At 45.8% G+C, this 16,643-nt stretch overlaps 1 protein-coding gene across 1 annotated transcript in view; it reads left to right on the forward strand.

Moving 5' to 3' along the window:
* Nucleotides 1–16,643, forward strand: part of pcdh15b (protocadherin-related 15b) — a 1,616,824-nt gene that overhangs the window by 1,380,757 nt on the left and 219,424 nt on the right. The window contains exons 28-29 of the mRNA XM_078565941.1: nucleotides 15,971–16,111; nucleotides 16,250–16,362. Coding sequence (XP_078422067.1) covers nucleotides 15,971–16,111; nucleotides 16,250–16,362 — 254 coding nt within the window. The remainder of the gene's footprint in view (nucleotides 1–15,970; nucleotides 16,112–16,249; nucleotides 16,363–16,643) is intronic.

Genomic DNA, 16,643 nt, shown 5'->3' on the forward strand with positions numbered 1-16,643 from the left:
CTGAGCAGCAGTACAATAGGAGCCACGGCACCACAAGGGCTTTGGTGGAGAGAGCCATTGGCCTTCTCAAGATGCGCTTCCGTTGCCTGGACCACTCAAGGGGCGCACTTCACTAGCCCCCAAATCGCATCTCTCTTATAGTGGTAGTATGCTGCACTCAGCACAACCTTGCGCTGGAAAGGGGGAATGCAGTTGACGATGAAGACCTTGACACAGTGGATGAGGCTGCACATGATGAATCCAGCAGTGGCTCAGAGGATGAGGAAGCAGATGATGAGGGGCAGCACTCCGACCCGCTCCTACACCAAAGAGGCAGGGACACCCGGGACAATTTAATCCAATGAACCTTCAGCTAGCTCTACACACATGGATCAGCAGGAGCAGCATTGCCTGGCGCTTCCACACGTGGCACTTAATTGCCACATCTTCCACCTGTTCAGCTGCAACTAAGGGCTTAGTACAGAAACATCAATGTCCACTCAAACACTCATGAGATGTCTGTGAAAAAGACAAATGCAGCACAAAGGAAACACCTCAGCCATGGTCAGAAAAGTGGACTTTATTCTGTCCAACATAAAACAGAAACGTCTCTATGGCAAACATAAGTATATTTTCCCTAATCTAAGGCCAACACAAAAATCACCAGTGACATACCCATTGAGTGCCTAACGTGCCTTATGCTTACGTTTGCGGGTGCTATGTCTAGGTGCCGCCCCATCGGTCGGAGTGGCTTGTGAGACAGCCTGCTGACTCTGCTGTCCTGTTGGCTTCGATGACCTTGGCGGGCGTCCTCTGGCCCGTGGAGCCTGTGATGGCCCCGCCTAGGAGAGAGTGGCCAGTTCCAGAACTGGCACCTCCCCAGTTGTCGCAGCCTCAACGGATGCAATGTTGACTGGCAGAGGGGCGGAGGAGCTGCTACCCTCATCCGGAGTGCCCTGAGAGGAGCTCGCAGCGATGACAGGCAGCTGCTGCGCTGACGTGAGGTCACACTGGACCTCCCTGCTCACCGCAGATGCATGGGCACCGAGTGCCGACACTTGGTGCCCACAACATCTCCCACATTGGGAATGACCACCTGTGGCCATTACCATTGTGAGGGCTTGCAGGTCAGAGCATATCAGAAGAGTCTCCATCCGATCGAAGCCCCTCTCCACAAGAGTCGCCAGTCTCAGTGGAGGATGCGTGAAGCTCTGCCCTGAGGTTCATGCCTTCACTTGCACTCTTCCTGGACTCCTCCATCACAGAGACCAACTGAAGCATACCCTCATGCAACCCTGCCAGATGCAAACGCGATTCCTGCCGCTTGTCCTGCAGTCGCTGCATTGGTGACAACTCCAGAGGCACATCATCAGTGCTGGACTCAGCATGTGCCTTGTCCCCTGAAGCCCTCCAGCTGCTGGCGCCATCGCAGTCTCTGTCCGTGCCATCTCCTCCAGCGATTGTGAAGTGCCCTCTTCACTGTGACCCGGGACACTAGCCGACATTAAATTCCCCACCGAGGTGTCTGTGTCTGCGCTGGTGCCTGGCTGGCTGAAATGATGTGCCGCAAGTTGCATGTCTTGGCCCTCAGGTGTGGAGGGGGCGCTCTGGACGTGTTGGTGGCGGCCATGCGGTGGTGATGCTGAAATTAACAACAAGGACTGTGCATCAGTTAGCGTACAGTCAGTTAAACCTTTCATCCCTTTCCCCCCCGCCAGCCTCATAAGTTGCTCAGCCTTCAAGATCCTAAGGAGACGAACGTTGGTGGGGTGGAAAAGAGTCAAGAGGTGGCCCAAACATTAGACGCGCATACAGACAGGCTGGTCAGATGGCCTCAGGAATGCCACATGGCATGTTATGTGCCATTGGAGTGGGGAGAATGCAGAGGTACCTGACCTGGATGCATGCTGGCCTGGACAGTTGAGGTGCTGTGGAAACATTGCAAACACTTGCGACATTTGCCGTGGAGCACAGGAGATTGACAGGTCACATTATTGACCTTCATACCGTTAGGAGGGGCATAGAATGGGTGGGCAGAAGGCAACATTTCCCCTTGGCACAGGGATGAGTAACGTGGTGGCATTTATTTAAGTTGAGTGCCATGAGGTTCACAGCTGAGGTGCTGAGGACCTTTTGGACAGAGTAATGTGGGATGCACTGGCAGAAAGGGTGGTGGAGGTTCCAACCCCCCTAAGATGCAAAACGTCTTTGGCTGTGCAGCAGCGATGCCATGGCATGTTAGGCCATGGGGATAGTAGTCACAAATGGGATAAGGTGACTTTGGAAGGTGGTGGAGACGTGCATCCTCAAGGGGACGAGGGACCTTTGTGTATGACCCACACGTCAGAATGTCTCAGCCTGTGAATGAGTAGTGTTGTAGCATTAACGATTGCAGCAACCATCAGTGGTTTGGATGGTGGGCAGAGAGAGTGGATGGAACTGTGGGCCTCTAATACCTGGCTGCTAGACCCCAGCCTCGCCGCCACCTGCTGCCCTGGCCGCCTGCCTCCTCCCCTCTTCCCAGCTCCATGGCCTGCTCCTCGAAGGTGGTGAGGCGCTGGAGCAGGACGTGCCCACCACCTCTTGCGCTCCCTTTGATTGTGCTCAGTTTTTGCCTGCAGAACAGAGAAGAGGATTAATTGCGGCTGATTGCCCATGTACTCTGCATGCGGATGCCGCACCCCAACCACAGTGGCCTATCTGAGGCCTCCAGCAGCTCCTGTCCACACTACTGGTAATCAGTCCTCAGAAGATAGTACTGCTGGTCCCAACCCTCTCGCGCAAAGGCCACCTTGGACACATTCGGCATCCATCACTTTGAATAACACACGGGTCTTAGCGCCCATGGCAAGGAGGCGCAACTAGGTGCGGCGCCGGGGCCAGCAGATGGCTCTTGGCCACGACACCTTGAGGCTCCCCTTCCACCATCTCATCACCATCAATAAGACATGTGCTGGAGTTTTAAGCATGTGTCTAGCAGCCTCCCCTGCAGGTTGCCCCCAGACTACTCAAATGCGACAAACACCAACATATGCTGCAGGGAGAACCCAAGTTCTCCTCAACCACTAAGGCTGATGTAAGTATGGTCACTACCTGTTTGCCCACCCAGCGTGCGCCAGATGCCCAATGCAGTAACGACAGCAAGACGTTGGGGGGGGGGGGGGCTCAAAGGCTAAGGCCACCTGCTGGGTCAAATGGCCAAGGCCGACATAATACTCACCCTTCCAAAGCAAAGCAAATCATTGAATCGCTTGTGGCACTGGGAGCCTGTGCGCCGCACATCATCATGGGCGCTTACAGCGTCACCCACCTCCTCCCACGTCTGCCTGGTGACATGGTGCCCTCCTCCTCCCATCCTTCAGATACAAAATATCCCGACGGCTGGACACCTCTTGGAGGAGGACAGCAAAACATGCATCAGAGAAGCGAGGGGCACACTGGCCCCCCGCTGGCCTCTCCTGCAGCCTGCCCCCACTCCTCCTGCTCTTGCTCCTGTCCAGTGACAGCTGCCTCTCTCTCTCTTCGAGTGGCCATGGTGCACTGCCTCAACGAGGCTGCTTGGCCACTCTTTATAATGACTGCTAGTTCCCCATTGGAACCGACGGTCTGAACACGCCCGCCTCCGTGACTATTTTCCTGTTCTCCACGGGAGTCGCTAACCCACTGGGTGGGCTTTAATTGGCCCGCCCATGGAATATAGTGGTGTGGCCCGTTTCGGCGGCGGCAATCGGCTGCCCGCCCGCCACCGAGTTGGTCAGGCCCGCCCACCCATCAAGTGCAAAATTCTGCCCATTGTGTTTCCCAAAGCATATTCTAGCTCAATTTATGCTGAGATTAAATAAATAATGTTCACACATATATTCAAAATAAAATCTGAAAACTTTGTCAATATTGGGCAGACTTGTTATTATCTTTAAAGAGGGCATATTTTCCATTTGGCACAAGCCATTATACACTTTATTGCTCTACCCTCACTGTGATGCAGACACACACTGCTGACCTCATGCTGGATAAAGAATTCTTCTGCTACCCATGCCTGTATGGCAGTTACTTCTGTTTCGTCTTGAGTTTGGGATCTCGTTGGGGTTTCCTTAGGGTTTGCCAGCTACCCTAAGATTGCTACCAAGGGCGTTATTAGTAAAAACATTCTTGTTTATTTACAGATCTATGTACATCTCAGTAACCTCTACACAAGGTTGTTCTTCTGCTTCCCTCCAGATTTCAGTCTCTTCATCTTGTGTCATTGCATCATAGTTGCATCAGTAATTACATCATTATCAGGTGCTTTTGATGTTAACCCTTTACTCTACAACCTTGACTTCGCCATCTTGCAGCTTTTGATTTACAACAATTGGCATGGTCAGATATTCAGCTCTCAAAATTTGAAGCAAATATGTAAATTCCTACTGTGCATGAGAAAAGCTTGTGAAACTGTACCTTTGCTCCAAATTGTTGCCAATTGGTTTCACTACCACTCCTAGAAGTTCTATATCCTCTGTTATAATGCTGGATAGAGATACACATCAGCATGCAAGAGTATGCAAAGTATTATTGTGGAAAGATCACTTCCTCTCCCAATTAAACGTTATACCCTTCCTAACCTCAATAGATGTGCGTTATTTACAGAAGGGGCATATCTGCCTGAGATTTTTCAGAATGTTGTATTTCATGCAAAAATAGCAAATAACAGCTAACTAAGTTGTAACATTTAAAATTTTGAGTTTGCAATATGGAGAAATACTGGAATAGCTACATAAGAACATAATAACATAAGAACTAAGAGCAGGAATAGAATATACAGTCCCTCGAACCCTCTCTGCCATTCAGTGCAATCATGGCTGATCTTCTGCCTCAATCCACTTTCCTACCTGCTCCCCATATCCCTTGATTCCCTGAGGGACCAAAGGTCTGTCTATCCCAGCCTTGAGTACATTCAATGATGCAGCATCCATAACCCTCCCAGGTAGAGAATTCCAAAGATTGACAACTCTCTAAGTTAAGAATTATCTCCTCATCTCAGTCCGATATTATCAGCCCCTTATCCTGTGCCCTTTTTCCTGGATTCTCCAGCCAGGGGAATCTTTTTTGTGTCTACCCTGTCAAGCTCCTTCAGAATCTTGTATGTTTGAATTAGACCGCCTGTCATTCTTCTAAATTCCAGAGAATATAGGCCCAATTTATTCAGCATCTCATCACAGGAGAACTCTTTCATCCCAGGAACCAACCTAGTGAACCTTTGCTTTGCCTCCTCGAAGACAAGTATATCCTTTCTTAAATATGGAAATCTAAATAGCATACAATACTGCAGATGTGGTCTCACCAAAGCCCTGTACAATAGTAGCAAGACTTCCTTCTTCCTGTTCTCCAATCCCCTTGCAATAAAGGCCAACAAGCCATTTGCCTTTGTAATTTCTGATTGGACCTGCATGCTAACTTTGTTCTTTGTATGGGTACATCCAAACCTCTCTGAACATCAACATTGGAAAGTTTCTCACTATTGAGAAGATCCTTATGTCACATTTCCCCGTATTATACTTCATCTGCTACCTTGCTGCGCACCCACTTAACTTGTCTGTACCCGTTTGCACCCTCTTTGTGCCCTCCTTACAGTTTTCATTCCCACCTAGGTTTGTATAGTCAGAAAACTTGGATATATCGATCTTGTTGTTTAGTTCTTTCACTATCTGTGAAGCAATATCCAATTGGAAATTTTACAGTGTCACAAACACAATGTAGATGTATTTTCCTTATTTGAATCTTGTTTCCACTGTGTCAGGCACATGCAGGAAGTTGGAATCACAGAGTGAGGCAGAGATGCAATGGACATGTCATCAAATAATTCTGCCCCTGCTCCAGATCTACTTAAAAATTGAGTGGGACTGACAGAAAACCTCAGTCAACATCTGAAATGTGCTGGAAGTATAGGAAGCTCATTGACTTGTGCTTTCTGTGATCTTTGTGAGGGCTATGCTCTAAATATTTTTTCTCACAAGGTCATATTTTATCAGATTTAAATTCCTCACAGTATTCTGTCAGACTTATCTTTAACTATTATTGTACCTCATCTAGTGGATGGCTATAATTAATAGTAGTGGAAAAGTGGGAACCCATTGCTTGCTAATCCAATCACTGTCAACTGGTAACAGGGAAGATATTTGCTGTGACACTGTTGTGGCCCTCGCCTTAATTCGCCACAAAAAATAAATTGTGCTGTGAATTTCACAGTGAAGCATTTTAGCAAAACATAATTAACATTAATCTGCACCAAAGTAGCTCTGGTATGTGCAATGTCCACTTGTACAAATTGAAGGGGATTCAAACATCCCATAATGCATCTGCACTGGCTACACAAAGCTGCATCAATGGCTCATATAAATGCTTCTTAGTTTGCGTAGCTACAAGTACTTATTGGTTTGAGCAGTATCTTTTTGACAATATCATAGCAGCTTGTCAGCAGTCCAGACAGAACCTTGCCTCAATTGGTATGTTCACTGAACTGCCATTTCAAAGTAAAGAGGGAGAAACCATTATGTGAACTGGAATGAATTGGTCGAGATGTTGGAGAATGTGCCCCATTTTCATAATACTGGCAAACTGTGGACAGCAAATGGGCTCACTGATCAGAGCATTCCTAGAATTGGACAGTGAATCAGCAGATTAAGTCATCAGACAGAGGGGAGGTTGGGTAAGGGGCAGCAGGGCAAGAGTACCAGGAAGGGCAGTTTGTTGTTTTGCTGTGGAGCTCGGAGGAGATCCCTGTTCCTCCTAACTCCACATTAAAGTAACTGGAACAAAGTAAAACTTAACTATTCCTCATCAACCTCCATTTATGATTTTGGACTACATTAATCAAAAAGTTAGATCATCCCCTACCATTTCTCTGTGGTACCTGAGTGACAAATAAAAGCAATAATGAAATCAAATTAGAGATTAAAAATATATCCTGAATTTGTTGCTACAAGCTTCTCATTGATTCAGCAATCCAGGAGTAATATACTATTAGCCCACTGCGATGAGCTATAATGTAACCAGCCATAAACTTTATCCCAGTTTTTATATTAACAAATTGTGGCAACCTCTAGTGTTGTTTCCAATGGACAAAGGGAGTGTTCTTTACCCTTGTCACAGCAAGCAGTTAGTGATGATCAAGGCTGCTTGCTTATTTTCTGAGCAGTTGGAAAACACAAGCCATTATTCACCATTAGTAACTGAAAATCAGCCAAGATCATTGGTTTCCAGGGAGGTTGCTCATCTTATGCAATGCCAAGTTTACATCTCCAGACAGAGCTGTGGACTTCAAAAAGTAGCCTAATCTTGTAAACTTTTTTAATAAAGCTAGAAGCCAAGGGCTATTCTCTTATTGAGTCATAGCTAGAAGTGAGTTGCTGCACATGCATCATGGGACTGGGTTTACATTTTTAAGCTCTTTACACCACCGGACTCCTGCAGGAATGTCATGAATTTATCTCTTCACTGTTCCATTGACACAAAGCATTGATAATTAGTTGCTGTAAATTATATATACTTAAAACAACCTTTTCATTGACACAGTGCACCATCTGAAGGTTGTTAAAATTGTTCACCTCTTTAGGAGAGCAAGTTAGTTACCTTTTAAAAGGTTACGATGAGAAGGAAAAGAAAGGCTTTTAGCAGGTACAAGGGAAGCAAATCAGCAGAAGCATTAGTGGAGTACAGACAGTGCAGGGTGGAGCTTAAGAAAGCAATTAGGAGAGCAAAGAGGGGATATGAGAAAGCTCTGGCTGGTAAAAGTAGGGAAAATCCCAAGATATTCTATAAGTATATCAATGGGAAGAGGATAACCAGGGAAAGAGTAGGGCCCATAAGGGACCAAGGGGGCAATCTATGGGTGAAGTCAGAGGACATTACTAGAGTGTTGAATGAATACGTCACATCCATCTTCACCCAAGAGAATGAGGATGAAGGTACCGAACTCGGGGAGAGAGACTGCGAGGTTCTTAAGCAAATTGATATAGGGAGTGACAAGGTATTGGAGGTGTTGGCAGGCTTAAAAGTGGACAAATCTCCAGGTTGGGATGATTTGTGTCCCAGACTGCTGAGGGAGGCAAGGGAGGAGATCGCAGGGGCTCTGATCCAAATTTTTAATTCCTCTCTGTCCACCGGGGAGGTGCCAGAGGACTGGAGAACAGCTAATGTGGTTCTGCTATTTAAGAAGGGTTGTAGAGATAAGCCAGGGAACTACAGACCATTGAGTCTCACATCAGTGGTAGAGAAACTATTGGAGAAAGTTCTGAAGGAGAGTATCTATCTCCGCTTGGAGAGGGAAGGTTTGACGAGGGATAGTCAGCATGGCTTTGTCAGAGGGAGGTCATGCCTAACAAATTTGATTGAATTTTTTGAGGAGGTGACCAAGTGTGTAGATGAGGGTATTGTAGTTGATGTAGTTTATATGGATTTCAGCAAAGCCTTTGACAAGGTCCCACATGGGAGACTTATAAAGAAGGCAAATGCACATGGGATACAGGGTAATTTGATAAGGTGGATTCAAAATTGGCTTAGTTGTAGGAGGCAGAGGGTGACGACAGAAGGATGCTTTAGTGACTGGAAGTCAGTGTCCAGTGGCATACCACAGGGATCTGTGCTCGGTCCCCTATTATTTGTCATTTATATAAACGACATAGATGACTATGTGGGGGTTAGGATTAGTAAGTTTGTGGCTGACACAAAGATTGGCCGGGTGGTTAACAGTGAGGTTGAGTGTCTTGGGCTACAGGAAGATATAGACGGGATGGTCAAATGGGCAGATAAGTGGCAGATGGAATTTAACCCTGAAAAGTGTGAGGTGATACACTTTGGAAGGAGTAATTTGACAAGGAAGTATTCAATGAATGGCATGGCACTAGGAAGTTCTGATGAGCAAAGGGACCTTGGTGTGTGTGTCCATAGATCTCTGAAGGTAGAGGTTCATGTTAGTGGGGTGGTGAAAAAGGCACATGGGACACTTGCCTTTATCAATCGAGGCATAGATTACAAAAGTAGGGAGGTCATGTTGGAGTTGTATAGAACCTTGGTGAGGCCACAGCTGGAGTACTGTGTGCAATTCTGGTCGCCACACATCCTTTAAAAAGTACCTGGATGAGCACTTGGCACATCATAACATTCAAGGCTATGGGCCAAGTGCTGGTAAATGGGATTAGGTAGCTAAGTCAGGTGTTTCTCATGTGTCGGTGCAGACTCGATGGGCCGAAGGGCCTCTTCTGCACTGTGATTCTGAGATTCTTTGAAAAGGACAGCTGGATGAATAGTACTTTAATCCATGAACAATCAGAAATGCATCTGGGATTTTTGTGCAAGTGCTTCCGACCTACTGTTGTAACATTGTTGCTAAATTTGTTGGTAAATTGGCGGAACTCCCAGAGGAACCGCACAAATGGCTAAAGATGTCAGTTTGTGCAATTTTGCTGGAATTTTCAAAAATTTTCTATTGGTGTTATGATGATAGATCATAAGTAACCAGTAGAAATCCAACCCCATGTTGGTTATGTAACAGATGACAAACATTATAGATCACCATTCACTGTCCCCTTCCCTGAAGATTTCATGTTTCCTATGTCCACGGTAATCTCAGGCTCATTCCTCACAACATTAGTATGAACAGAATACATAATCATCACTGAATAGGCATATGCCTACTGTTAGACAACCGGGAGCAGCTCCCTCCATTAAACAATGAGGATATCTCTCACCCCCAACTTGCTGTGGGCAAGATCTGCATAGGCGGATAATTTAATTTCCTCTCTCTTGAGAAATGATAAGCAGTTGTTCATCAATAGTAACTTGAAATCAGTCACAGTTCATTGATTCTGAGATTTTTGTCATTAATGTAATATTAAAATGCTGTTCTTTGATAGATGACTGGGGGATCAATTTATCCTCCACTAGACCAGATATGAGACGACAAAAAACATTTTTTTTAAAGGAACATCTAGTTTATCATTAAATCTAGCCACAGGAGTAAGTTAGTTAGTAAGATGCCAGGATAATTTAAAACAGCATTACTCATGGATATAGGGCTTTTCTTGTCATATTTACACAGAGATAAGTTATATTGCTCTTCATGGTGAAATTTCCTAATAATGCAAATGTTTCGCTGGACTTAGATTTAGATCGTTTTTGTTGGTTTAATTTGGCAACCGTCTCATCGCAGGGACCAATCTAGTGAACCTTCACCGTACTGCCTCCAATGCAAGTATTTCCTTCCTTAAATATGAGTCTAAAACTGCACACAGTATTCCAGGTGCGGTCTCACCAAAGCCCTGTACAATTGTAGCAAAACTTCTTTATTCCTGTGCTCCAAACCTCTTGCAAAAAAGGCCAACATGCCACTCACTTTCATAATTGCCTGCTGTATCTGCATGTTAACTTTCTGTGTGCCTTGTACAATATAAAAGAACATGGGGTAGAATTTTCCCTCCACGCTGTCATTTTACGTCGGTGGGCCAATTAAGGCCCGCCCAGCGTGACGTGCACCCAGAAGTGCTGTGTGCTCCCTGTGCGGGTGAGGGGGCGGGTTCCCTGAGTCGGGAGTGCGCTCTTTCGTGCATGCGTGTGAAAGAGCACAGAAATCTCCCTGAGGCACAGATTAGTTTTAAGTTTTAACAGTTCAATAAAGTGTTGAAAAATTTTTTATGACATGTCCCCTTATGTGAGACTGCCACATAAGCTGGGACATGTGCATTAATTTCAATAAAAATTTTTGAGAAAATTTAAAATCATTCATGAAACCTCATCCCGCCCGTGGATGAAGTTCCATGAAAAATGCAAAGGCCGCCTGGGCTCCTCGCCTGCCCGCCAACCTTAAGGTCAGACAGCTCCGATAATTATTTTAATCGTTAGTTAAATAGCCTTAATAGACCTTTGACAGTTCAGCGGGCGTGCAGCCAAGACGGCTGCGCGCCCACTGAACTGAAAACCTAAATGATGCACGGTGACGTCGGGACGCACGCCTGACGTCACCCCACGTCATTTTACGCCTCGGCGAGCGGGCCTGGTCCGGTTTAGGGACAGGAGTAGGCCATTCAGACCATTGCACCATTGCTCCACCATTCATGTACCTTAGGAATGCCCTATACCTCAACTGCACTTCCCTGCCTTTTCTTCTTTGCAACATTTACCAGCAAAAACCTATCTATAAACCTGGGGGAGGATTTTCCCCTTGTTGGGCGGGTGCAGCAGGCGGGCCCGAGAGTGGCCGCACAACAATCCACCGCCTGCAATCAGGCACCGCCCACAATTTCATGCTGGCTGGCCAATTAACCGCCAGCCAGTGTGAAACGCAGCTGATAACCTCAGCACTTCCGGGGTGCAGGCAGGAGGAGTGCAAACGCTGAAGTGTGCGCATGCATGGGGGTGCGCTCAGTGAAAGCTCCCTGAAAGCACATAGCTGCCTCAGGGAGCTGAAGGTTTTTAACATTAAAAATAAAGATTTTAAAAATGAAGAAAACACGAACAGGGACATGTGAAAAATGAGTTTTAAAAACTTTTATTGTTTTTTTAGTCACTGTTCAAAACCTCATCCCACTGGTGGATGAGGTTGCACAAAAAATGCAAAGGCTGCCTGTCCTGTTTACTCGCGGACGGGCAGCGAAAAATTCAATTTAATTAATTGATTAAAGGACTTAATAGCCCTCTTAATTGTTGGCGGGAGCACTGCCGACTCTCACGCGTGCCCACTGACCGAACTATCACGTGAGTGCGCGATGATGTTGGCATGCTCACCCCACATAATCACGTGCTATTTCATGCTCGTGCATGTTTGGCGCGTGCCCACATGCCAAGCTGAAAATCCTGCCCCAGGGGTTATGAGATTAATAAAATTAAGTTGATAACTAATGACACCTTAAGTGGCTTTTATACTGCAAAGTGATGGATTGGGAACTTTTGAAGTTTTCGAGGTCATGGGCTGGATTTAATGCTGAGGCAAATTCCCAGCACCCCAGTGTAAACGTTAGGGCCTTTGGTTGGCTGGCTCATCCCGCTTCTATTTTTTGGCCGACGGGTCAAGACCTCTGTCCGTCTCTAGGAGGATGTCCTGCTTCATAGTGCTGCTGGCCAATCAGAGGCCGACAGCTCTGCAATATCAACAGCATCACTAGGAGTGATGACCACCACAGGTTCTATACCGAGGATGTCAAGGAGGTGTTCAGCGATGGACCCTGACCTTTAGATAAGTCTAGGATCCCGCTGGGGCTTGCCAGCCTGGATTCCGCTAAGTGGAGCATGTTGTATGGGTTGGGGTGCAGGGATGGTAGTTGTAGAGAGGGGAAGTTGTTGGTTGGGGGTGGGAGGGAGCGCCGATTAACACCCGGGGCCAGGAAAGGAGGCAACCTTTGACTGGCCACCAGTACACAAGGACAAACCTGCCAGGCTACACGTTGGACACAGGCCTCTCCTTCGCCTGTTAAATCAGAGCAGCGGCAGGATGAGGCCCCTAAATGGGTTTTAATTGACCTCTTAAGGACCTCAATTATCCCCCAGGTGAGAGGCCTTCCCAACGCCTCTCCCACCACTTGTAAAATCACGGCGGGGGCAGGTGGCGGGCATACCATCGGTGACACAGCGTTCTATTTTACGGGTCCACCCATCTCCTATCCTCCCCATGGGTGACCTGTAAAATGCAGGCCCATTTGTTTTTCTCCATTTGTTCTCAAACTAGGCCCTACAATTATTACAATTGCTAGCAGAAACCCACAAAACATTTGTGCTCAAATTAGTATCTTTATTGCTTTTTTAAATACTAGATTTCTAGTTATTCTTTCACCAAAGTCTACAGCAGAATCAAAAATTCTCACTCTGTAAAAAGCTACATAAATCTGTGCAAGTGTAGAAACTGGTCTAGGAATATAAATATAAATTTTGTGAAGAGTATGGCTTCGTGACTTGATTATAGTCAGAGTATTAAAGTCTAACTGAGAACTGTTTTCTCTTTAATTGTAAAAGGCAGATTTATATCTGATGGGCTCAGTATAATTTGAGGAATAAATACTCTATTTCCTTGTAATCTGCCTCCTTTTATTTCAGCATCTGTCACCGAAGAAAACAGCTTCCTAACTACCAACTTTGTTCCCCATGACAAAGCACTTGTATAGAATTCAGGTTTCTCTGAAAAATTGCCTGGGATTTGTTCTTGCAACCGGGGTTCCCCAGCCATTGGAGAACCGGTGGGAACCCTGGGTCGTTTTCGTGCAGGAGGCCCAACACAATAATTGGGCCATGATTTAATACACTTTGTTTGCTTTGATGAAACTCTAAACATAAAATTAATTAGATTTTCCACAAGCCAGACAGTGACACAGGCCCCAATATTTAAGGACAGCCGGGAGAGAGTTGCATGGGGCGCAGTTTAACAATCAGCAAACCCAAAAGAACAGTTTACCTCAGGTCCTGCTGGAATTAGCAGGAGAACCTGATTAGGAATCTTGGAATCTGTTACCCAGCTGCAACGAGCCAGACTAAGAGGATGTCAGGCAGGCAGGTAGGTATGTAGGCCTGTAGCACCAGGCTATATATGAGGAGCGCAGAGGAAGGAGGGCGCAGTCAGGGGCCTTCAATTTGGGGCGGTGGGGGAATGCTCAGAGGGATCAGGATTGGCAGGCACATCAATGGGATGTTGGGAGAAATGGTATTTGGGGGTCATCGATGAGTGGGGGGCCAGAGAGATTGGGGGTCAAGTGGGAGATCAAATGAGGGAATGGACAGAGGAGGAAGGAGGGGAGAAAATCACTGAGGGATCTGGAGAGATTGGGGGAGGAGATCACTGGGGAGTGGTGGCCTGTAGAGATTAGGGGTCAAGGGATATTGCTGAGGGGACCCAGAGAGATAAAGTGTCAAAGAAATATTGATGGGGAGTCTGGAGAGATTAGGGGAAGAGGATAAAAGATTATAGTGGGTGCCCAGAGAGATTGACGGGAGGGTAATAGATCATGGGGTCCCCATGGAGAAGATTGCAGAGGTGCACTGGAGGAAGAAGGAGGAGAAGATTCAGAGGGGATCAAAGGTCAGGGAGGACATCAGGTAGGTGTCAGATCATGGCGGGGGATGGGGTCCAATCAGTGAGGAGTTTAATAAGGTAGCTTGGATGGGCAGGGGAAGGTTCTTCTGCTCCTCCTGGGCCATAGCTGTGCTGTAAAGGTGTTCACCTGTTCTATCCAGTAGTCATCAACTCCCTTGAACTGCTGGGTTTCCTGAGACGTTGGGTGCCCAGCCGACCACTGTTAAAGCTGGAAGAGAATAAAAGTCTCAGGCATGCAGTGTCATTAAAATAATGAGGAGCCCGCATCCTGTGAATGGGTTAGTTGCTTTCCTCCTCATCCCACCCCTGTTAAAACTGGAAGTGGATGGATTTGAGATGAGTTGGGATTGGGTTTAAAATTCTTTAAATGTTTAACTTCCTACCTGACCAAAACCCACCCATATGTGGGGTTAATTTTACCTCCATGGAGTTGGGTCTGTTTGTCAAAAGCCACGAGGACAGGTTATTAATTTGGAGAAGAAAAATTACATAACACTGGGAATAAATTTCAATCTGCCACTGATAATTATAGCCAATTTGTAATCAAAGGAGGTGCTGGACAATAAGATTTGAAGGAATGTTTTTCCATTTTAGGGCTGTATGCAGTTGTGCAAATGAGGTAGAAAACATAGCTATTAATACTGATAAAAGTTTTTAAAATCTGTTAACTAACTTGGGTCAGGATTAAATTTGCTTGAAGTTCTTTCTCCCTGTTTTCCTTGACTTACCGCTGAAGAAATCTTTTCCTTTTTATTTGCATTTTTCACATGTTATCTTAATTTGAATTTGACATATTTATTCTTAAATGATGTACAATGGCATCAGTTGGGATGATCTGTCAGCATAACCAAATCAAATGCATTGGGTAAAGGTTTGCTAAATTCCATGGGCAGGATTTCCCGGTCAGCGTGTAGGGGGCGGGACCCGCACGCCGACACGTAAAATGACACGGGATGATGTCAGGCGGAACTCCCGATGTCACCCCGCGTCAATTTAATTTTCAGGTCGGCAGGGGCGCAGCCGAATCAGCTGTGCACCCGCCGACCTGTCAATGGCCAATTGAGGCCATTTAAAAAGTAATTGCAGTGGTTAAAGGACCTGCCCGTCCAACCTTAAGGTTGGCGGGCAGTCCGGGAGCCCTGGCAGGCTTCAGAGAAAGCATGGAGCCTCATTCACGGGCGAGATGAGGTTTCATGTAGGTTTTTAAAAATTTAATAAAAGTTTAACTAAAATTAATGGACATGTCCCAACTCATGTGACAGTGTCACTTGAGGGGACATGTCAGGGGAATTTTATTTTTCTATTTTTAACATTTTTGAATTTGGCGTCAATCTCCCTGAGGCAGCACTTAGCCTCAGGGAGATGAGCGCACTCTTTCACACGCATGCGCGAAAGAGCGCACCCTCGGCTTAGGGAATCCCCCCCACCCGCACAGGGAGCGCATAGCGCTTCCTGGCGGACGTCACACTGGGTGGGCCTTAATTGGCCAGCCCACGTAAAATGGCGGCACACCCCCAATTGGGGGCACTGATCGGAGGTGCGCCTGCATGCGCCCACTGCTGAACTTCCCCTCCGACGGGGGGAAAGTTCTGCCCCAAGTGCATTTTCAATACTATAAAACACAAAGTCAAAAATAGCTTGCATTTATATGGTGCTCTAATATATCCTCAGGGTATCACAAAGCACTTCACCAACCAGTTAATTACTTCTGACATGTAATTACTATTATGTAGGCAAACATGCCAGCCAGTCTCTACACCGTAAGGTCTCAAAAATGGCTTATGAATGGTCAATTCATAAAGAAATTTACCCCAATCATGAGCAAATGTTTCTCATCCTAGTTACTTTTAAGCAGTTAAAATAAGCAAGCTATGTATGTTAACCCCGTTTTGCATTAATTAATTTACACTGTACTTTTTTCTACATTATTCCTAAATACAGGGGAGTCCAGCAAGCAGGGTTAGATATAAAGTGAATATGACTGAATTTCCATATAGTGCAAGCATATTTGAAGTGGAGGAAGACACAGGACGAGTGCTTACCAAAGTAAATCTCAATGAGGAGCCTAGTACAATTTTCAAGGTAATGAGTCTAATAAACCAGTATTCAGTTTAACAAGCTGAGTTTCATTTTAGCTGACTGTTGCTTTTATTTTGTTTTGTGAAGCATTTAAAATTGAAAAGTGTTTCTGACTTTCTTTTTCTCTGTTGTTTCATTTAGCTGGCAGTCGTTGCATATGATGATGGAGAACCAGTGAGGTTTACTACTACAATAGTAGACATTACTGTACTGCAGCCATCAGTAATTCCACGTTTTACACAGGAAGATTACAGGTACTTATATACACTTACAAACTGAGGGAGGGAACAATTAAACTGGCATTTTACATGTGGTTATGTGCAATCAGGATATTCTCTGGTCTGTGTTTCATTAAGTCATTCACTTGTCACTGTTTACAGAGAGCAAATGAACAGATAAGAAAAAAAGGATGTGCATTTATATAGCACCCTTCACAATGCTCTTTACAGTCAATGAAGTACTTCTGAAGAGCAGTCACTGTTGTATTTGTGGGGATCCCAGCAGCCAATTTGCATAAAGCAAGCTTCCATAAACA

The sequence above is a fragment of the Cetorhinus maximus genome, chromosome 20, assembly GCF_964194155.1.
Source record: "Cetorhinus maximus chromosome 20, sCetMax3.hap1.1, whole genome shotgun sequence".
NCBI classification, from domain to species: Eukaryota; Metazoa; Chordata; class Chondrichthyes; order Lamniformes; family Cetorhinidae; genus Cetorhinus; species Cetorhinus maximus.